The 23,081-nt window shown below is 40.1% G+C and overlaps 1 protein-coding gene across 1 annotated transcript in view; it reads right to left on the bottom strand.

Moving 5' to 3' along the window:
- hdac5 (histone deacetylase 5) overlaps positions 1–13,247 on the bottom strand; it is a 32,276-nt gene extending 19,029 nt beyond the window's left edge. Inside the window, exons 1-8 of the mRNA XM_029507642.1 lie at positions 13,238–13,247; positions 3,327–3,487; positions 3,057–3,201; positions 2,872–2,977; positions 2,431–2,564; positions 730–861; positions 446–559; positions 309–355 (exon numbers count right to left, since the gene is read on the bottom strand). Of these exons, the coding sequence (XP_029363502.1) occupies positions 309–355; positions 446–559; positions 730–861; positions 2,431–2,564; positions 2,872–2,977; positions 3,057–3,201; positions 3,327–3,487; positions 13,238–13,247 (849 nt within the window). The remainder of the gene's footprint in view (positions 1–308; positions 356–445; positions 560–729; positions 862–2,430; positions 2,565–2,871; positions 2,978–3,056; positions 3,202–3,326; positions 3,488–13,237) is intronic.
- Positions 13,248–23,081: the final 9,834 nt, after the last annotated feature.

Here is a 23,081-nt window from a genome sequence, read left to right as displayed (position 1 = left end):
CACTGCAAAACGAAAACAGACAAAACACCAGCAAATAAAGAGAGCATCCGACCGCACAATTAAATACACAAATATAACACAAATAATTACATCTCTTGTAGCAAAAACAGAAACCATACTCCAAGGAAACAGAATGACAGAACTAAGCACAGAAATACTGAATATTGAAAAAGCTGAACCCACAACAAAATACAGGTATAGCACAAGTCACACATTGAACACATTACAAAACAGCTGATATTTTTTGTCTATTATTTTTTCTTTATTTGCTCTGTTTTGATGTATTTTAAATGTTCGATATTTGTTACTAAATGTGCACCATTAACAAACTGACTTGAGTGAACTGTAGGTGGTGATCTTGAGCTGTGTGAGAAGATGAATGGATAACCATAAAAATGAAAGCAGTCCATGTAAGCGTCTGTGAGTATAACTTATGGATGTGTGTCTACCTCGGTCTGTATGTTAGGGACAGATCCTGTGTTGCCATTGGCGATAGCTGTATTGGAACTGTTGGGACTGCTGGGACCTGAGCCTGGAGCACTATTACAGAGAGAAGAGACTGGGAAAGGGACAAAAACAGATACAGAATGAGAGCGAGGGGAGATATCTTCATCTTAATACATAAAACATCAGATTTTCATTTAAAGAACTTATCCAGAGTGGGCTCGCTTGTTAAATGCTTTGGTTTTTGAGCGCATACATACTACTAGTGTAGGTTTGTGTGTTCACCTGATATCTCAATGGCCCTCTTCTTAAAGGTGCTGATGACAGTCCCATCTTTCCTACGGAGCAGGGGAGAGCTCCGCCTCTCTGCTACTTTCTGCTTCAACCGTGAACGCACCTTCAGGTTAGGTTCTGAGACTGGACAAGAAAAGACCCAGGGAAGCAGTCAGAGAGAGGGGGCGGTGAAAACTACAAAACGTTGTGCCCCCACCCCTGCCAAAAAAAAAAAGCCTAATGACTCAAATGAAATGAAAAAATATGTTGTCAATGTAGTTCCATGTGCGTTTGTTAATTTGCCTTTTTGAGCTGCTCATCTTGTAAATTCTACATCTTGTATGTTCCATTGTGAAGCAATATTTTGTTTTGGCAAAGTATTTAATGGGGAGATATGAGGTTCTTTCTGGGTGATTTGCAGGCAGCAGAATGCAATAATCCCACATCATACTGTATTGGCTGGACAGTCTGATTGCTGGCTGAGCAGCGACAAGAGGTCTAATTTAAGGTGGCTTTGGTTTAAAAGTCAAGTTAAAGCGCAAAGAAGGAAAAAAGGATTTATGTTGCTTGAATCTGAATCCAGAAAAACCTGGATATTATGTGGATAATGACAGTAGCTACTGACAGATCTCACTGAAAACACGGACATGGATATGACAGGACTGTACATACATTGCTTTAAAATGGCAATGTGTTTGTTATAATTCCCTTTTCATGCAGGAGCAGGAAGATATTTTTCTGAGGCAAATTAGAGTTCATCAAGTCTTGATGATTGGCTGACATTACATTACAGTGATTTTTACCAAGTAGTCGTCACAGGCTAGTTGTTGATGAAAGTTCACCATTACCAGAGAGAGCATTTTGTCAAACACACAAGAAGATCATTATCTTCATACTGTAACTGTATAGATAAACTGAGTAAATTATGAACAAGATAAGCTGCCATAAGGGGGTTTGTGCCGGAAATGTTGTGTCTGAAACCACTCAATGTATTCCACCATAAAAAAAGTTTGCTATTTTCTAGGCTTGTTCAAATGTATGGTAAAATCTGTATAACTCTATACTTTATTGTATATGTATTGTATTTACTTTAGTGGATTCACTGTATCCCACAGTGCATTGTGAAAAGTGGCATGGCCACTTAGCAAGGAATATATACCATCATTCATGGTGAAAGACAGAAAAACAATGAAAAGTAGCGTTCAATAGTTTTTTGTTTTTTTTTGATAAGTGATAAACTGATCATCTCACTGTATTGTTTGTAGTGCAAAAATTCCTTAATACTGAGTAGGGAGAAGTGAATGAGTGAGGGATTCCGAGGGACATTTCATTTGATTTCTTTTATCTGTGATGTGGAGATCTTCTACACGTGTTCTCTGATTCCCCATGTTCAGAGAACACATGCTTTAAGATAGCACCGAAACAGTGTATGCGTGTTTTGTCACTCAGTTCTGGCTATTTCTTCCCTGCTGAGTCAGACTGAGTCATCAAAGCAGGTACAAGTATTAAAAAACACACACACACACACACACGCACCCACACCTACGTATGTACACCTCCCTCCTCTTTCTGCCTCCACAATGCCTTTCATCAAACTATGAAAAGTGATGATCTTACACACACACACACACACACACACACACACACACACACTCTCTCTCTCTCCTTCTCTCTATCTGTATGTGCCATTGTGCCTCAGTCTGTGTCTCCTACCTGTCTTACGGAGGGGGAAGTCATCTTTGCTCTCATAGTTCCCAAGCAGTGGGGGTAGTTTGTAGGAGGGAGGAGTTCCTGGTGTGTTACTCTGCGGAGGAGAGCTCTGCTCCAGAGAGGTGTGCTGAGCTCCCCTGCAGACACATAAACATATACACAAGGAGAAAACCAATTAGCTGGCTGGTACAACAGTTCAACTATGTTATATGATTACATGCTGTACTGAAAGTAATTTTCTGTTCACCGACTTAGTAAACTTCTGGCACATTTAGTAATTTCCTGCTATTTCTTTTAACTGTGACACTTGAAATAGTGTCTTAGTGAATCTATTACTGTATTGCAACTACAGTAAATGCTGATGAAATTAAGATCATCTTCTCAAGGACTGACACCGATGTAATTGATCTATCCAAGGACACGTGGAACTCTCAGAATCCTCACCAGCACTTTGGGGAGAAGGAATGGTTCAGTCCACCAGGACCAGGCTCTTTCTTACTGAGAAGGAACTCCTGGAGCTTCAGCTTCACCTCAGTACTGGCAATGGCACCTTCCAAGACAAAGACAAAGACAAAGATTTGAGCACAGAGCAAATGAGTGGACAGGATTGCAGCTGTGGTGTAACCTACTCTCTTTGCCTTTTTCCTTGTTCCTCAGCAGCAGCAACTGTTGCTCCAGCCTCTGCTTCTCCTGCTCCTCATGTCTTTGTTGTTCCAGCTTCCTCTTCTGTTCCAGCTCCTGCTGCCGTTTTGCTGCCAACAGCTCCTGTTGTTGCTTACACACACAAGCACAGATCTTACTGAATGACGTTTGGGATGAGTAATTCCGCAACAAACTAGAGTTGAGAGTCAGTTTATCAGTGTTACCCTGACCATCAGCTCATATGATGGACCACCTACCTTCAGGTGCTCCTGCAACTGGACTTCGTGTTGTCTTGTTAGCACCTCGTGCTTTTTCTGGAATTCCGCAAACAGGAGCTGTTTCTGGAGTTCCTGCTGCTGTTTGAGAAGCACCAGTTCCTGCTGCAGCTGCTGCTCCCTCAGAGCCGTGTCCACGACTGCTGCACCCCCAGACAGAGATCCCGCCCTAGGCTCTGTCCGCAGGTCCACTGGGCTTCCTCTCCCGCCCCCTCCTCCTCCGGGCCCTTCTCCTGGACCCCCACCTGGAAAGGCAGCAATGGGTAAGAGGTCAAATTCACTCGTTGCACTTGTGGGTGTGCTTGTTTCTGTCAGCTAAATGTTTCCCCGTTTGTCTTAACATATATATATTTGCCTGGCTAAAATCTTATCCTTTTTGTTTGGCACATTCTTGTGTTTGCGCCTGCTCACTTTTCACTGGTGCACCTGTTTCAATTTCCATCTTATCCCTGAGCTTCCCTGCTTTCCACTAACTACCATTTTCTTGTTAGATCGTCTTTTGCATCAGCTTGTGTTTAGTTACCTGTTGCTGCCTGTTCCCCCACCAAATTGTCCTTTGGCCTACTTGTCACTGTTTTCATTCAATAAAGTAACTTCCCACCATCAGCCACGATTTGTATCGACAGCTGGTTTTGTTCTGTTAGTAGATACTCTCACAATAGCAGCAAAAGAGGTTTGAGAAAGAAACTGTGCTGCCTGTTTAGTTGTTCAGTGTACTCGTGTTTAAGGACAACTAATGCAGTGGCTTTTGAAAATCTGGAATATAATTGGTTTTAGTTTCATGGAGGTTAATACAAGGGACAAATGAAACCAATGGGGGGGAGAAAAAAAAAAATCACTGAAACTTGCTCCAATGATCCTCAAAAAGACAAGACTAGAATTGAAGCCTCATCCTATGATACTCCTCAAAGACCACCAACATACCTGTGAAGGACCTCAAACCCACCACAGAAAATATGCTTGACACTGATTAATTTGTACACTGTCTTCTATCTTGAGGATCATTTCATTCACTGATTACACATGGAAAGTGAATGCAGTTTGTAATGATATGGAGAAGGTGCACACACAGGGCATGATTTGATGACTGGACATAGTATTAACTCCCTTAATGATTCCTTAACCATCAGCGGCTCAATAACCATTTAAGAGAACCATTAAAACAACTTCAAATGGGACTCTTTGATGGTGCTGCATAGAAGCTGCTGTGGATATGAAGGCTAAAACAATTATAAAATAATAAACTGCTATAATGTATTGTCACTGTCATAAGCAGCAAGTTGACTCACACTCATCTTAAGTTTGGTAACTTTGGGTAATGTTTGCCACCATATGGATGAGTCATCCATGTATCAACGCCAGGGTGCTGTCAGTGCAGTCAGTGCATGCTCAACTACAACTCAAAACCTATGTTATGGATATCTGAGTGGTGTCAGATGCTTTCATTTTTAAATATGTTGTCTTCTGTCTCAGCCAAGGCAGACTCAAGTGACATCTATGCCAGACTTTCCCATTGGGCAACTATAAGTCCCCTATATCCACTACAAAGAGCTAAGGTCCACTGGAATGGACATCTGGTGAGGGCAAGGTTCATCCTGTAGAGATCGTCTATCATTCACATTCACAGCCACAGCTTAGGTCCATTACAGAATCAACCTGGCCTGCAGCACTGAGAGATCCAAAGCAAATACAGGGAAAGCATGCAAACTCCACACACAAATGTCTCAGGCCTTAATTTGGAACACAGAAACATCTTGCTTTGAGGACTAAATCATGATTTATGTGAACAATTTTTTTGACGGAGGTCTAAAGACCATTGATTGTAATGCATTTTTGAAGAATACTTGAACCAACCCATTGACCCTAAAACTTCTTCCATGTGCCACTGACCCACTTTAAGGGAGATTTTGACCCATTTAATCCAACTCCTTTCTGGAGACCTGGACCTTCCTCTGAAGGGCTTCCTACTCACCGCCTTCTCCACCTCCTCCTCTGTGCTCACTCGATGCTCCTACTGGGCTCTGCATGCCCGACGGGAAGCTGCTCTTCACTTCCACTATTGCAGGAAGGGGAAACAGAGAGAGAGGGGGAGAGAAATAAATTATTGATTAGTATGGAAAATATGTTCAGCATACCATAACTCATCTCTCTCACACACACACACACAGAGGTACTTCCCATCTTATTCGGATGAGCTGTGATGATGCTATAAGAAAATTAGGAACACAGAGACACAACCCCACCCCCCCCACCCCCCCCAAAAAAAAAAAAAAAAAAAAAAAAAAAAAAAAAACAGCCTCAAGCCAAGCATTACCTCAGCGCTCAGTGACACTGAATTACAATTATCCATAGGCTGTAAGTAAGTGGCCTGAGCAGTGAAGCCAATGCAGAAGAGCCTTCAAACATCAGGGGACGACTCCACCGGATAGAAAAAGAAGCCAGATTGCATTGAAGTCAATGTAAAGGTGACCCTATTTCTCAGTAGACATTTTGAGTTAACAATTTCTGAATGAGTTTATGGTCTCGGTCCTTAGTTTCTAGTCTTCAATACAACATGATGTTCATTAGTTAAATGATGGTCTCATTTGGAGAAAAATGGGCAATTAAGAGGGGACGAATTACAGTGTGGCTACCATGTAACTGACAGACTGTGCCACACAATCAGGATAGAGTACAGAGCAACCTGAGACCTTTTTGGGTTGTGTCTAATGCAATTATGGCTCCACATGGAGGATGGTGCAGAGGCCTTCAATTTGAAAATGGAGTGTTTCTGTATCAGAAGTCTTTTACAGAAGTTAAAACAATATGAATTCATTAGTTTTCATGTACATTATCATCATAGCCATAATTTTTGTTCAAATATTAAGATTTGGTGGCATTGGTTCTTAGAACAGATGCCATTTAAACACTACAAAGGAGGAGGCATAATAAGATGCCATAGTTAAAAGATTCAAACAAAGGATAGCAGTGTACAGCACATGCTGAAAACACAAAATGCATTTGTTCCATGTAGAATGTGAATAGGCTACTCCACTTCACAAAGATCTGATGTTTATCTGCTGAAATGTTATATCACTCCACAGGAGTTTTAATTTAATGATTTGTTGGTTTAACCCTTGAGCCTAGTCGCAGCGTTTTGTCTTATCTCAATTTATTCCCTTTTTTTTTTTTTTTACTTTTTTTTTTTAAACTCCTGTATTGTTTGCTTTTGATGTGCAAACAGGTGAATGGGAACACATGATCTATGTGTAGCAATTTAGGTTTTTATCATATTCAAGTATAAAGCGACAATGGTAAGACTCAGCAGCACTCAGATCAGAAGGCTCAATCAGCTTAGCTGTTCCAATCAGCTTAGACTGATCTCTGGATATATATATGTGTACGTGTGTGTGCGTGCGCGTTGTGTGTCCATGTGCATGTGTGTGAGTGAGTCAGGGAGACTTTCTATAATGTCATTTGGACTATTTCTTGAAGTTGGCTCTTGGTAATGAAGAGACTCAGTCATGAGCAACAGGTTCAATCACAAAGACAAAGACAGAACAGAGACTGGTATCTCTATATATTTTCCTCTCCGTTAGGCCTCTTGTCCTCATCAGCATCCGTCCTTGAACAGGGCAGTGACCCTGACCTGCCACAGGCGTTTGGCGGGTAAACTCCACTTGTCATGGGTGGTTAGGCTAGTGGATCGGGCTACATCCTGGAAGGCTCCTCCTGCTGCAGCATGTTGGGCCATCAGGATATTTCCTGTCTGCTGGCAAGGGATGAAATTTAATTAGGATGAACCTACTGAGTAGTCTGACCCTCGACCCTTCTTCCTTCCCCTTACGCACTCTCTCTGCTCTTGCATCCCATTTGGATTTCACAGCTAAACAAATGCAGACAACAAGGCCAAGGTGATTAGCTGCCCGCTGGAGGATTGTGACCAGTTAGACCAGGTCAGACCTTTGACCTCAGGCCGTGACAAGAACATCACAGTGATTGAGTGTAACAGCAGGAAACTTCGATTTAATTCCTAACAAAATATTGCGGGATGGAAAGATGATTTTTCCCTTACACACATGTCCACAAGGAAGCAGTCCAGTTTCAGATTTTCTGGTTTGTGGCTGCTGCAAAAAAGTTAGCAAAAACCAGGATAAAAAAAAACTAAGAGCTATGTGTGTGAGTGTGTGCGTGTGTGTACACAGCCACTCGCAGTTAAATTACCTAAACAAATATTCTGGCATTTCGCCGTGACGCACGTGTCTCCCTTTCCACTTCGACACACACACTGCCTCTGTGTGTGTACGAGGGCGTGTGTGTAAGAGACTGGTTTGTGAGTGTGTGTGCACAACAGTCCATTTGGCTACAGAACAGCATTCCAAAGCAGCCAGGGTCTGACGTCAAACTGAAGACATTTATAGTCCAGTAAACACACACACACACACACACACACACACACACACACACACACACACACACACACACACACACACACGCACGCACGCACACACTTCTGAGGAGGAGGTGGGGATGAGGCAAACTTTCAAATCAATCATATCAGTATTTAACTGACTATAGCTCACAGTCAAACTCGCTAATTCATGCACGTAGACAAAGATTGGAAGAGGGATAAATGCTGGACCACGAACACTGTTTGAGCTCATGTTTGTACCACTCATTTGAAACTCACGATGGTTCCAAATGAAGAATTCTTCCATAAACTGACGTCAAATTCATACTTTTTTAAAAGGCTGCAGACCTTTCAAATTCAAATTAATGTCTTTCACTGATTGACCATTTGGTCTATAATTGTTATTTATTAACTGAACACTGAACAAGACATGTGGCTGAGGTTGATGTTTATTTGATCACAAACAAAAGTACTGAGCAAGTTTAAATGTTTAATGTGTGGAAATATAATATAATATATTTTTTAAAACATGTTTATATATTATAAAAAGCAATAAATCTATAATATAAGAAATACATTTCTTAAAGATGTATGAAAAAATAACAACAACAACCCTATTTTATATCGGAAATATCCAACGTTTTCTCTTCTATGTTCAGACTCTGGCGGTAGGGCCGAAGCTGAATGAACAGAAAAAGCCCTACTGCTTTGGAGAGAAAGGATCCAGTGTTGGCCCAAATATAAGACAACATTTTTCTTCTTCTGGGAATTAGGTTTAAAAAGTGGGGGTCACCTTATATTTGAAGATGTGGGAGTTACACAGACATTACATCAGATATTCAACTATAAATGGAGGAAAGCCTGTCTGTTTGCCTGTATTTTGATTGAACTTAAGATGCATTAGACTGTGAAGTTTTTATGATGAGCAGCTCTAGAGGTGAAGCAAGAGCTACACTATGAGGGTATTCATTCATTCATTCATCTTCTACCTCTTATCCATTTCTGGGTCAAACGGGGTGATGGCGGGGTACACCCTGGATAGGTCACCAGTCCATCGCAGGGCCAACACACAGATACAAACAACCACTCACACTCACACCTACGGACAATTTAGAGTCACCAGATAAAGTAAAAATGCACGTCTTTGGACGGTGGGAGGAAAACCCACGCAGGAAGAACATGCAAACTCCACACAGTTGTTGTGGGGCAACAACGCTAACCACTATGCCGCTGTGCAGCCCAACATGAGGCTACTGCCAGATAATTAGCAGCCACATGGCCAATCAACTACATACTTTATATGTATAGTGTTGTACTGGGTTTATTGCGGGCGTTAATTGGCGCTATGCAATGATGACAAGCATGAAGGAAATAAATTGATGAAACAAAGCTAAAGTAGCTAGCTGGGACTGTAGCTCAGGAGACAATGCTAGGAATTCCATGTCTGGCTCCTCCAGCCTGCATGGCTTTGGATATTGAACCCCAAATTGTCTTTGATGGCTGTTCCATCAGTGTGTGAGTGGGAGCAGAAGCAAGCACTGCAAAAATAGGCAAATGCTGCTTAAATTGGATTGGCCATTTATACAATTAGTGGGTAAACAACTGTGGAGAAACTCACTAAAACGGACTGTCCAAATTAAAATTAGTGTCAGTTTCAATGTACAGAGAGTTGTTAACTGCTATGATGACTAAAACAGAAACTCTGATAAGAAGAATGTGCTTTCCATTTTTAAAAGGCGGTGAAGGGGTGGGGCAGGAATGTTATATGGTACTATGATTAAATTAAAGCGAATCAAAAAAACAGATTAAGTCAGATTTACTGCCTTAAGTCTTTTTTTTTCTCCAAGCACAAAACCAGTGGTTGCAAATTTTCAAGTGTGAAAACGCCAAAAATGCGAATGTATTTTCATTATCTCTGTCAGGAAAATGAAACTATGTGGGTTTTAAACTGCAGCTCAGACGAAACAAGAAATTTCAATGTGAACCCAGGTCTTTTGAAAATATGAAATTGAAATATGAATATGAAACAATCTCATGTCTGTTAAAGATGCTGAAACATTCAGTCAAAGACGCACAGGCAGAACAGAAGTGATTCAGAATTGCTCAACTATATAGGAGGCAATGAATAAATCATCGATGACAGCTTCAGCTACTTGAGAACCTTCTGATCAGTTGTGTTTTGATACTAGACCAATTCTTTATTACAGTTGGCCAACTGGGAATTTCCTTTGATGGGAAGAACAACTTCTTGATGCAGGAATCCTGATTTTATCCTGAGTCTAACATGTTAAGTGGTTGGCAAAGTTTTTTTGCAGCTAATAATTCAGTTTGAACAACTTTTCTCTCTTTGTCTGTGTCTGTTTCCCTTCCTCCTGTTTTAAATAGCTGCTGCTGGTAGGTATTTCTGGAGCCAATATTCCTCTTTTCTCCGCTTTCTCTCTCTGTCCGCGTAGCTAAAAGAAAATAGGCACTATGACATATATATATATATCCATATATATATATATATATATATATATATATATATATATGGAGAGAGAGAGAGAGAGAGAGAAAAAGGCAGAAAAGACAGAGTGAGGTAAAAATAGTATTATGGCTGTGTGTACTTTAGACAAATTAGAAGCTTAGAGAGACAGTAGTCACATTTGGAGGGTTGCTATAGAGACTTGAGGGGTGGGTCAGAAGCATTATTGGCTGAAGGACTCTAGGTCATCAACTGATACTGTCTGTTTTGTTTCAGCAAACTTAACACCCTTGGCATGTTGTGAGTCAGTCTGTCACACAGTGTGTAGGCATTCAGGGATTGGTTGATCAATATATTTTTTTGGCTCCATCACAAAATTTGATAAACCAACCAATATGGCCGGCACCAAATAACAATAAACGACCAATAAACCTAACATGTAGCACGTAAACAAACAACTGTGCACACATCCAAGTTAAGCATTGAAGCAGAAACATATAAATTCCAGTCAGGACTACAAAATCAGAGTGGAAACAAGAGGCAGACCGTGATTCTGATGGAGGACTGAGACTGTACCCCAGATCACATAAATCACAGAATCTTTCATTCAGATCACCAACCCTACTTAGCAACGAGCTGGTGAATATAGTGGAGCATTCAACAGCTACAGCAGCTCTTTCCCCTCAACTGACTGATCAGACTCTCACAGTGACTTCAATTAGATCTCTGTGTCTCACGTTGTTGGTCATTTTTGATGTAGATTTTGTTTGTATAATTGTTGATACAAACTACTGTCCCTTTTCGCCTATTTATTTATCCTCTCCTAACCTTTCTTTTTTTTAGCTCTTATTAATTTGGCTGTTTTTATTTCTTATTTAAGGCTGTTGGACCTTTTCCTGCACTTTGTCTTATCTTTCAATGAAGCAATTAGTGCCTTTGTTTAGAAAAGAGCATTAAAACTAGAGTTATTATCATGATTATTATTTTAAGAGCCACATATTTTATTCATTAGTTAGCAGATGGGGAAAAAAGATAAAAACAAAGATTAAAAATGTAACTGTTGCTTTGAATTAGTGGTGCTGAGAGAATCATAACTCCAAATGAATGTTAATGTTTGTATCTGATCAAAGTGTAAATATTAGAAATATAAAGCTGGCCGTCAGGGCTGAGTTCAGATTTTCCACTCATTACGTTGTTTGCTACACAGAAGAGTCACATGGGAATAAGTGCAGAAAAAATTTGTTTTCATAGACCACTTGGATGTTAATTGCTAAATAATTATGCGCCAGATATAAGTAATAATTATCACTGTCACATAAACATCATCATCACGTGAGATAAAATACATTGAATATACAGTAAGTAGTAATTTTATTAATCTTTTTAATATGTGTTTCAGGGGTAAGTCCTACTCTACTTTTGTCAGTTTGTACGTTCCTCACAGGAAGCTGAAGTACTATTGAGAAGTACATTCCGTGGTCATACATGCAAACCCATGCCATGTATTTAGTAATTGTTAACACTTTGCTAATATCTAATGTTCATGCAAAATTACAATATTAACAGAAATCAATTCTCCAGCACTGCACACTGTTGTGCTGTTCAGCAATTACTGCATTAAAAGAGTGAAGAAGAATTCATTCCCAGGATTACTCTAATGCGAATAAGTAATGGTTTAATTCCACAAAGACATTGACAGCCTCTTATCATTGTGCCCCCCCCGTTGCTATATATAAAATGCCTTTATTTTACCTAATTGGGGCTATCGTCAAAGATTTTTCATTTAGGAATTATTATTTGTTCTACATATATATTGATGTTCAAATGCAACATTACATCCAGACAGGGTTATTTGCAATAATAGTGAAGAGCAATCGCAAACCTAATCTAAAAAAAAAATGCAGGCTACAAATACAAGAGATGCCACCCCCTAAAATATCCATGTCCATAAGTCTATGTGAGCATGTTAAGTTTGAACACACACACACACACACACACACACACACACACACACACACACACACACACACACTGACCTAGGTTAGCCACTGAGCCAACACTGCAATTGAAAAAATAAGATTAGAGTGAATGCGCATCCTGACTCTATCTGCTAACAACTTGCTGGCATCAAGAGGTGGCATCGAGCCACAGTCCAAATGCAAATGACCTCATTTTGGCACCCACACTGTAAAGCAGACCACACTGCACATCAACATCATGAGGACTGATAGGACAGACTTGAATGAAAATCTTTCCTCACCCACAACATTTGTTTTGGAGCGTTAAACAAATGAAAGTTCACAAACTGCTCAGGGAAGAAGATTGCTAGAGAAATGTTAACCAAACTGACAAAGGGAAAACTGCAAATGCAGACCTTTGCAGGAAAGAACAATAGACAGTCATTAATGAACCAGCGCACGAGCATTTCACCCTTTTTCTCCTTCTGGAAACACAAACAGTGTCTTGTTTACACTGACCTATGGATATTTATTTGGAAGTGAAACTGAAACTGAATCTATAAAAAAAATGAGGATAATGCTTGGTAATACCCAGTAACTAAGTTATTACTGATACGGAAAATGCGGTAATTGGATGCTACAGTCTTCGAGAGCTTTCACTGTCTCAATGAGTGGTGTGTGTCAGCGCTACTGCTACTGCTGTTGCAGCAGTCCATCCTGATGGTAAGAGAACCAAACTATAGTAACTAACTTCCTGCTGTTTTCACCCTCATTCACTTGTTTCACCACCAACTGTATCTTATCCTCTTTCCATCCCTCTGTGTCCTGTTTTAAAACCTATGACTTAAACCTTCTGTCAAAGGTTACATCCTGCACTATCAATGTGACAGACACACAAGCAAGTGCACACACCTCATCAACAAATATGACTCACCAGTGGTGGGCATGGCAGTGCTGGAGCCCCTATTGCCACTCAGGAGCTCCAGAGGCTGGTGGTGACTGTCTGTGCTAGCAGAGGAAAAACAGGACTCAGTCTCATAGATGGTCTGCAACATGGCGCACAATCCTGACACTGTGGGACGCAACAGCATGCCAAGACAAGAGGCAGTGTTCTCTTTTGTCACAAAAAAAAGAAGAATAAAAAAAAGGAAAAAGAAAACCACACACAACAGTCAGTTCCTCTTACAAGATGCCATAGCTCATATTTAGTGTCAGGGACCGCAAAGGATAGACACTAAAGTGTGAAGTGTGTCTTCATAAACTAAGGGAGAACAAGTCAAAATGTTCACTTTTTTTACGGCTAAAAAATGTACGTTGGTAGAAAAATAACAAGGAATTTGATCACCCCCCCCCCAAAAAAAAAAAAAAAAATCAAAAAGCAATTCCTTTGAGCCAGCAAAGGAAGCTTCCAGTCTCCCTTCTGCCGTTCTTACTGATAACTGTCCCAGTCACCGAGACAACATCCTCTTCTGTAATGCTGCAGCCTCAGCTACAGGTTCCAGGGATCTTCCCCGTCTGCTCAGCAGCAGGAAGGAATCAAAGCTGAAGGATCAAATGTAGGAAACACAGAGCGGACGAGGCTAAGTTATGATCTCAAATGGGACTTCAGTTTCGTCTACACAATCTGGAGCCCTGAGCCATGGACAACACTTTCTCCTGAGACGGTAAAAGTGGCTGCTGCAGATGGAATAAGAAAAAAAATATAATTTGTTTCCTCAGGTGCATGGGAATCCTCTTGGGAGACTTAACTGACCAGGAGGCGAAAGTCAATTAAATCTGGTTGTTGGTAGCCATAAAAAAAATAATATATATATACATATAAATATATATATGTGTTTCCAGAAGCTAAGATGTAATGGCAAGGATCACGACGAAAACCAGGAGCCGCTGCAGCCTCTCCGCTGCTTCCTTCAGCTTACAAACACAACAAAAATATACAGACGAGGAGAAACTGAATTCCCTTGCTTTGGTGCATCAAAGGATCCTCATGCTGTTCTGCTCATGGTCGATGAGAGGGAGAGGAGAGGAGGAAAAAGAGGAGGAGGAGAAGGAGGAGAGGCAAGGACGTAAATAGCTTTGGGAGAGCGCTCCCCGAGGTTCCATGCTTCCAAAATTAGAACGAAGAGCTGAGAGAATGACAGTGAGAGGGAAATGGAAGGAAGGAGGGCGAGGGAGAGAGCAGTATTATAAAAAAAAAAAAAAAAAAAAACCTGAGAAATTGAGGAGAGGAAAGCCGAGCTGGAGAAGACGAATAGTGAGTTAAAATCCCCCACAAAAAATGAGCAACCAAGGGATCACAGTTTGCTTGTCCTCGATGTCCATTTGCTTGAAAAAATACACAAAAAGAATAAGACGGGCGACCAGAGACAGCTGCTGGTCAGAGAGCTAATATTCACTGTGTAAGAGTCACAGGCAGGTTTGTGTGGCAACGTGCGTGTGTATGTGTGTGCAGGCGTGTGTCTGTGACGATGTTTGAGCTGCTGAATGAATGCCGAGAGAGAGAGACAGAGGAGACAGAGGGAGGAGGGAAAGCGAATAAGAGAGACTGAAAGTAGACCACTGGGTGGAAGGAAGTTAAGACGGATGAAGAGAAAGTCGACAACAGCTAATTTCATTTCACAGCGTGGACTCTTGTTCAACAACATTCCCTCCATTCATCTTCATTCATTTTTTTTTTTTTGTTGCTTCTTTCTGTTATGACACACTGGCTGCTTGAGGATTAAAGAAGAAGAGAAGAAAAGAGAAGAGGCATTTAATAAGGCAGGAGATGGGGGGGGGTTAATGGAGGGACTAGAGCTGAAAATAGGCAGCCAGGGAGGAGGAGGAGCAACAGATAAAAATAGACAGAGCGAGGGAGTTAGATAGAAAGAGAGAGAGAGCAGGAGCAGTAAGCCTACAGCTCTGCGGTGGGGTGGAGGAGGTGTAGTGGGGGAGGATGGGGTTGAGGGGGAGGCTTTTAGTGCTGTCATGTTTCTGTACTGAGCTTCCCTGAGATCACCTGCCAGTCAAGCAATGTGGGCAATTTGCCCATTCGGCACAAAGTTTTAGATTTCCACCTCTCACCGCCATCATCATCATCATAATGAAAGAATCAAGACCCCCAGTGATGTAAAAACAAACTGTGTCAAACTGTGTTACTGCGTCCATATGATGCTGCAAAAAATTGCAGGAGCTGCTCTTTTTTGGGTCAAGGTAAAATGTGCCACAACATTGTTGCTCCGAGTTACCTGAGGAACTACAAGTAGATGAGCTGCTACTGTTTGTGAGAGAAAATCATTTCAAATAAAATATTAGCAATAAGCTTACTTTATGTCATTAAACATGAAGTTTTAACTGAGGATAAGATAACCGGCTATCAGCCAACATTATTCTTTAAAAACTCAAATGTAACATCAGAAAAATCCTTCTTCCCATTTTCCTCATATCTCAGCTGATACATGCTGAGAAGACTATTTTAAGACTGAAAATTATATGCCAGTGCAATCTGATAGACAGAAAACGTTGTGATGAACTGTTTTGTCTGTAGTTTGAATATGAGCATTAGGGGAACAAAAACAAGAAAATAAGGCTGAATGAATATAAATACAATAAAAAAGGAAGATATAATAAATAGTGCTTCAGCAATGGTTTAATGGCGCCCAGCTGGACACCTGCTCTTGAAATGTCCTACTATTTAAATAACAGTGGGAACCTGCACTTAACTAATTAACTTTTATTTTGCTAATTTCTGGAAACTTATGATGTGCCCTGCCAAGAAATTGCACAACACATAATCTCCCCATGTGCGGTTTATACCCCTCATTTATATTTTGGAAGTGTATGTCAACTGGGAGATATTATGGGAGGTCTTTTTATTTTACCAAAAGCTGCATTGCTCACTTTCAGTGTGGATATTATTAATTGAAACCAGTGGATGCTATTTACAGGAGTTGTTTGTTCCATTCAGCTCAGTCATAAATGTAGCTGTACGGAATAGGTACCAGTATTTTAAAAGAGTGTAAGGGGATGTCTCTGACTGCTGGCAAACCCAGTAGGCATGGATTGCAATAAAGTGAAGATCAGAACGGATCAGGCTTGAGGTATCTTATACATATGCATAAAAAGAGTCTTCAATGGCTCCAGTAGAGCCTAAAACTGGCTAGTAATGGATGGTTTTATGGATGGTGGATGATTTTAACTTGTCTGTATCTGTCAACATCATGTTCCTGCTGCTGTGATGGTGTCCCTTCCGAGGAATCAAAATATTTTATTGAATCATTTTATCATCACCTTCATCCCACCTCCTCCTCATCACCTTCATCGCGCTCATCATCCTCACCTCCTGAATAACTAGCGCTGTGTCCTGAAGCTGATTTAATGCTGCCATAGACTGACTCACCGGCACAAAGACAAAATAGATGAAGATAGATAGAAGAAAGAAAATGTAAGTACTGAAAAGTGGACAGGTGTCATGGGATTGGCCAGGCAACATCTCCATGGTCTCCCATACTAAACACATCTGCATCTGTAAAGGTGTGTGTGTGTGTGTGTGTGTGTGTGTGTACTGCAGTAGCTCAGTGGATGACTCATCTCTGCGTTTCTATTTGAGGCGCATCAAACCCTGGAGTCACACTGCTGTATGTGTGTGTGTATGTGTATATGTGTGTATCATGTACTATATCTGTATCCATGGCAACCACATTACAGGCAGTCAGTCAACCACTTAGACAAAGTTGTCAAAAAATAAGGTGGCCTTAAAGGTATCTTGATTGTTTGTGCACTAACCAGTTAATTAATGTACAATCCCCTAATTGTCTACAAAGACACATGCATGCACGCACGCACTCACATACGCACACACACACACACACACACACACACACAGTGCACTCCATAATATGCCTTACATGTAGGGGAAACAGAGCTAAGAGGCCAGGAGCAACTGGTACAATGGATTCCTGAGGAGGAGATGAGCCCAGGCATTGATAAAAAGTTCCACTCTTGAAAATCTCATTACATCCTATACATAGAAAGTTAAAGCAACTGTAGAAAATGCTAATATAAATAATGAAAAAAAAAAAAAAACCATTGGTATGTGAGATGCAATTTTATTATCTGATCAAGCTATATTTTATGTTTTTTAAACAAATCTCTTCTTTTACTTTTGGCTCCAGAGATGGCAGCATTGGTAAGTCCACCACTTTGCTGCCATCTAACTGAATTAGCAGACATTCTTGGTCCCCAGAGGATGAATAGTAATGACTGATTATCAACAATTCAATATTTACACATGTTCAGTATTTGGTTGATGTGTAAATACCTAAAGACAATCCGCCTCAGCTTGACTAAAACCTGGTTATCCAACATTAGTACTTTAATAGACAAACTGAGAACGCTTATCACCTTTACTAACGTGAACATCAGGAGGCTAGTCCAACGCTGCTCTGTCTAGGTAATCTGGTATCAACAATGATAACAGCTGTCTCACTCCACTTACACCACCATTACACAGCAGCTGGCTGAGAGAGACAGAGGCTTGTTCAAAGACTCACCTGAGGTGTGTGATGAATTCATGAAGGTTGAATGTAGATGTGTGTGCATTAAAGTGGGTCCTCTGTGTCAGCCATGTGTTGGTGGATAGATAATGGACAGTCAATGCTGGCTCCTCTGCAAAACAAGAAATTAAGAAAAGTGTAAAACCATTTTGTACTCTCGTGTACTTTCTTACACACATTGGTCTCTGATCTAAACAGCAAAATTTACAAAGCACACTTGGAACAAGAACAGCTGGACACCCCAGGTCTGGTATAACTGAGGGTGTGTTTATGAAGGGTTGGAGAGCGCTGCCACTTTCGTAAAACCAAGATCTCTGAATGAATGGATGAAACTAAAGGTAAGCACATTACTAAATTCAGTTGATAGGTGGCACTAATAACCTCTATACATTGGTTATTTGTGTTACATTTTAATTTCACTGTCAGCACTAAACAGTTCAGTATTACTACAAAATGACTTTGTCATCCAGCAACTCTCATAAAGTTCTGATAAAATGAGCTTACTAAGGTAATTTTCAAAGAAAAGAAAAACAGATGAGGGCAGCGGAGTAGTGGCTAGCACTGGTGCCTCACAATAAGAAGGTTGTGGGTGTGGAGTATGCATGTTCTCCCTGTGCCTGTGTGCCTTTCCTCCGGATACTCCGGTTTCCTCCCACCGTCCATCATAATTGGTTCAATTGGTCTGAGTGTGAGTGTGAGTGGTTGTTGGTCTCTGTGTGTTGGCCCTATGACAGACTGGTGACCTGTCCAGGGTGTACCCCTTGGGTGAGGGTGCTCACCCAATGTGAGCTGGGATTGGCTCCAGCAACCCTGTGACCCGGAAAGCAGCAGAAGATGAAAGAATGAATGAAAAACAGATGTAAACGAGCAAGCATTTAGCAAGTTGAGGGGAGATGACACATCTCCATCCTCCTTCTCAATGAGGGGGAAAAAAAAAAAAAAAACATGCACATGAAAGGTCTGATGTCTGCATTTTTCCATGCAAAACATCTTGGTCTACAGGAAAACTGCTCATTAAACAGCCATAAACACACAGCAACAGTATGAACTGACCGAATTTAAAAGAAGCATTTATTCCTACAGTTTCACTGAAAAACATCCCTCATAACAGTCCTGATTAGCCGACTGGAGGTGATACATACTGAGTCAACAGGCAGGTTTCATGAGCTAATAAACATTTACCTTTGTTATTTATGTAATTTATGTGAAACTTTATATGTTTCATATGTTGATATTTGTGAATGTGAATGTGACTGCATAGGTGTACAAAAAGAGAATGCATGTCCCATATAATTGATTTACTTTTATATATGAGATGCCATCTATATATTGAGTTCCTTATTACTTTCCTTAAAAAAAAAATAAATAAATAAAAATCTACTTTGTGTTTAAGATTCCAAAGACATCATGTTTGGGTTAACTGGTGACTCTAAATTGTCTGTAGGTCTGAGTGTGAGTGTGAGTGGTTGTTGGTCTCTGTCTGTCTCGGTGTGTTCCCCCCGTGATGGACTGCTGACCTGTCCAGGGTGATCCCACCCTCACCCAGAGTGAGCTGGCATTGGCTCCAGCACTCCCCGTGATGGTCAGTGGTAGAGGATGATTGAATGAATAAATATTTCATATTATTAAGATGCTACTCTAAAATTTAAATCTCAACAATGGCAGTTTTTTTTTTAGAAATATTTGTTGATGTGTTTACTTAGAAAAAATCTCATTTATTTGATATAGCTTTATGGACAAAGAAAGCCAAAGCACATTCTCATTTGACAGTTTCTTGATGTACTAAACTTAAGTATTCAATGGAAAATCAAACCATGACACTATCATCAGCTACTTAATTTTTATATTAATATTTATACTAATAAATACACTGTTGCATTCACTTAAGCATTGAGTTTAAATACAATTTTATGATACTTAGCATGACAACCTGCAAATTACATTAATTTGCATTCAGTCTGACCTCCACATTAATTTATAGACAGATTTTGTAATTGTATTTGTACAAATTTCAACCTGTTACAGCTGAAAACCACAGCTGCATCTGTCAGATCAGTTAAATATAACTTGGCATTGTCAGTAAGTCTACTGTACTTCATAGTCATGCTTAAGCCTATAACTATACTTAGACTGTTTTAGCGACCAGGTTTGAAGCACTGAATTTCTGAATTTCATTCACACAAATTAGCAAATTTGATCAGTATAATTAAAGCTTGGCAGGTACGGCCATTCCTGTGCAAGTTTAATCTTATAAATATAAACATAATCTTTTAAAGAATAAGCAGATGATAAAATTTGTTGTTGTAGGACTGTTTCTGAGGGAAGATGTAACATTTAAAAAATGACTCTGTGAATCAACAAGTGGTACTACGAAACTATATAAATGATGAATAGTAACTTGATTAACTTATTGTTGGAATGCTGTTGCTGTAAAATCTACAGTAGATTTGTGAGAAAAAAATCATGTAGACATTTTGACATGAACTATGAATGCCGGGGGTTCGAGGTCTGGATTTGGCTATAGCAGTACTATTTTCTTACATATGGCCTTAGGTATGTGGCATATTTAGCTATTTAATGGTGCTTGTTTCCTTTATTTCCTCAAATTTTCTATTTCTCACCTTTTAACATGTTCATTCTCTTTCTGCCGATCATAAACATTTGATGTTATTGATCCTATTTTTTTTCGGACTTACGTCCTGAAATACATCAAGTTTGGGAACCACTGCCCTTACCACTACCAGTGCCTTCCTCTACCTTTCTGAACAGTCTGTTTATGTACTGTGTCCTGTACCAACAGGAATTATATTAATGAAACAAGCTGTTCCAAATTGCATAATGTAGCTGCCTAATACTCTGGCTCCACCTACTGGTCTTGATTTGAGAAAGTGCAATCAAAGATGAGGGACAAAGGAACAAAATACCCCCTGACATCCTGAGTACTTGTTTTGGTACTAGGTTTGCCATGAATATCAGGGTTATGTACTCAGTGTTGCAGTGAATCCTTCTGAATCCCTTATCTTACCTCTCAACATTAAGTGACTTAAAACAAAGATGTATAGCCTTTTGCTGGCTGAGGAGGCTCGAACACTGCACTTAAAGGGCAACCTATTTACTATTCACAGTCTGAAAACAGGGTGAGCACCAAGTGTCTGGTGGCCAGGCCTTGACTCATGCGGACTGGCCGGCTGCGATCCAAAGAAATCATGGACCTGCCAACTTGTAAGTGCCCCACCCACATGGATAGACAGAGTGAGGTGCAGTGGGAGCCAGGTGGCAAGCAAAGGCTGAGACCAAGGCATGCCAAGCCCTGGCACTAGAGAGTGAAGGGAAGTGATGCGTCACATCTAAGGTAGGGAAATGACCAATGTCAAGCAATATGGATGAGGGAAAGTACTGCTTTTTCTATTAGCAGACCAGAGATTTGAAATTTAAAAAAAGAGAGTAAAAAACATCCACAGCACCGTCACGCACTTTGGTTATTATTAAAAGGTTAATGGAGAACACTTATATGGTCCTATGTAGTCTTATTGACCACTCAAAGACCTTTACAATTCACCCATATATACATATATACACACACAATAGGCATTAGAGGCAATTTTTGCAGGTTCAGTGTCTTTCCCATAAACACTTGCAGACCAGAGGAAGAAAGGATCAAACCACAGTTCTGTGATTAGTGGGAAACCTGCTCAAGCTCCTAAGCTACAGCCACCCCAATCCATGCATATACACACGCACACACACTAATCAGACATTTAGCTTTTGCCTTCAAATTGCTAATTTTTTTTATTGCCCCATTGCCACAGAAACACAGACATTGGTCTCAAAATCTCCTCAAAGCCTAAAATCATGCCAGGGGATTTAAAAACAAGCAGCAAAGTTTTTTTTGCCAATGACAGGCCAGTTTATCAATAACTGGAGCTGCAGGGCCATATGGCTTCTGATTTGAAACATATCACTGTGAGCTATAGCAAAGGTTGAAATTAGTTTGGTTATGTACATGAAAATAACCAGCAGGGGGCACAAAACATTGTAAATCCAAGGTGAAGTAGGAGGCTATCATTATATATTTAATCAATTTGATCATAAATAAATCATAAACAAAAATGTCAAGTAAAATAGAAAAAGATGTAGATATATATCCTTCTCTTGGCATGGCTCTGTATTTGGGTTGGGGGAAATGTGCAAGCAAGTATTCCATGTGGGACTTTACCCTTGTACTAAACTCAGGAACAAGTGATGGAAATGGCACCTATGGACACTCTACTTAAGACAAAAAAAAAAAAAAAAAGAGAGAAAGAACGGGAAAAGACTCCCGTTGTTGGAGGTAACACAGAAGGTGAAGTGACAGAAATCGGCAGTGCGGGTAATTGAATGGGTATCCTGGCTTCAGTTCTGGCTGGGGGACCTGCTGCAGGTTATTCCCTTTGCTCTGTCCCCTTTTCCTGCGCGCTTCTCTGACATATATAATCAACATGAAGGCATAAAAACTCAAGCAGAAAATACATTAGAAACAAAGTGACAGGAAACAAGATGTGTCTCAGATAGGAAGTGACTTGAAGAATGGAATTATGCTGTAGGTAGGTATATATATATATATATATATATATATATATATATATATATACACACATATATATATATACACACACACATAATATTACAAAAGTCAAGTCAGGTTTTCAAGGGGTGAAATTGCAAATCTAATGGCTAGCTGTTTTTGTTTGTTTTTTGTTTCTATTTGATAATCCAGACAAATGACACATTGCCTGGTGGTGACCATCATGAAATGAGAAGCAGTCGAACAAAAGCACAATCACCATTTAGAACACTTAGAAACTCTAGGAAAGTTTCCCATTTGATTTCATTTCATATGAATCTTGTACTCTCTAAATTCCAATTTGGCAGCAGCATCCTTTGGGGGATGTGGTCAAAGGTATGGCCACCAAAGACTCCATAAAATGTGAATGCTGTACCAAAATAATATGGCCTGATCTACAGAGGATTTTCAATTTGTAGTCCATTGCTGTTTTTATTTGCAGCATCCATCTTTTTTTTAAATATTTTTCAAAAAGGCTCAGGCTAGTGGCACCTGTGAGACATCAGTCTGTAAATGCAACCTAGGAAACCTGGGTTACGATAACTGGCACACACCCAGTGTTATAAGCTCACTGCTGCTCAGGAAAGTTTATGTGTTTTTATGACTTGAAAGTCTTTTGATATTCATAGTACAGCTCTATTTGAGGGCTGATCACACCCTGAAGAGACAGTCATGGCACCAAAAGAATTTGAGTTTCAGTATATAAAAGTGTTTTCGATCATGAGGTTGTTTGTCAACTTTGTGCAAAGCAGCTGCCTTACACTGAAACAGCAAAAAATCTGTGGACT

Source organism: Echeneis naucrates, chromosome 8, assembly GCF_900963305.1.
Source record: "Echeneis naucrates chromosome 8, fEcheNa1.1, whole genome shotgun sequence".
In the NCBI taxonomy this organism is placed as follows: Eukaryota; Metazoa; Chordata; class Actinopteri; order Carangiformes; family Echeneidae; genus Echeneis; species Echeneis naucrates.
Note: the sequence above shows the minus strand (reverse complement) of the source record. Positions and strands in the feature narration are given on the sequence as shown.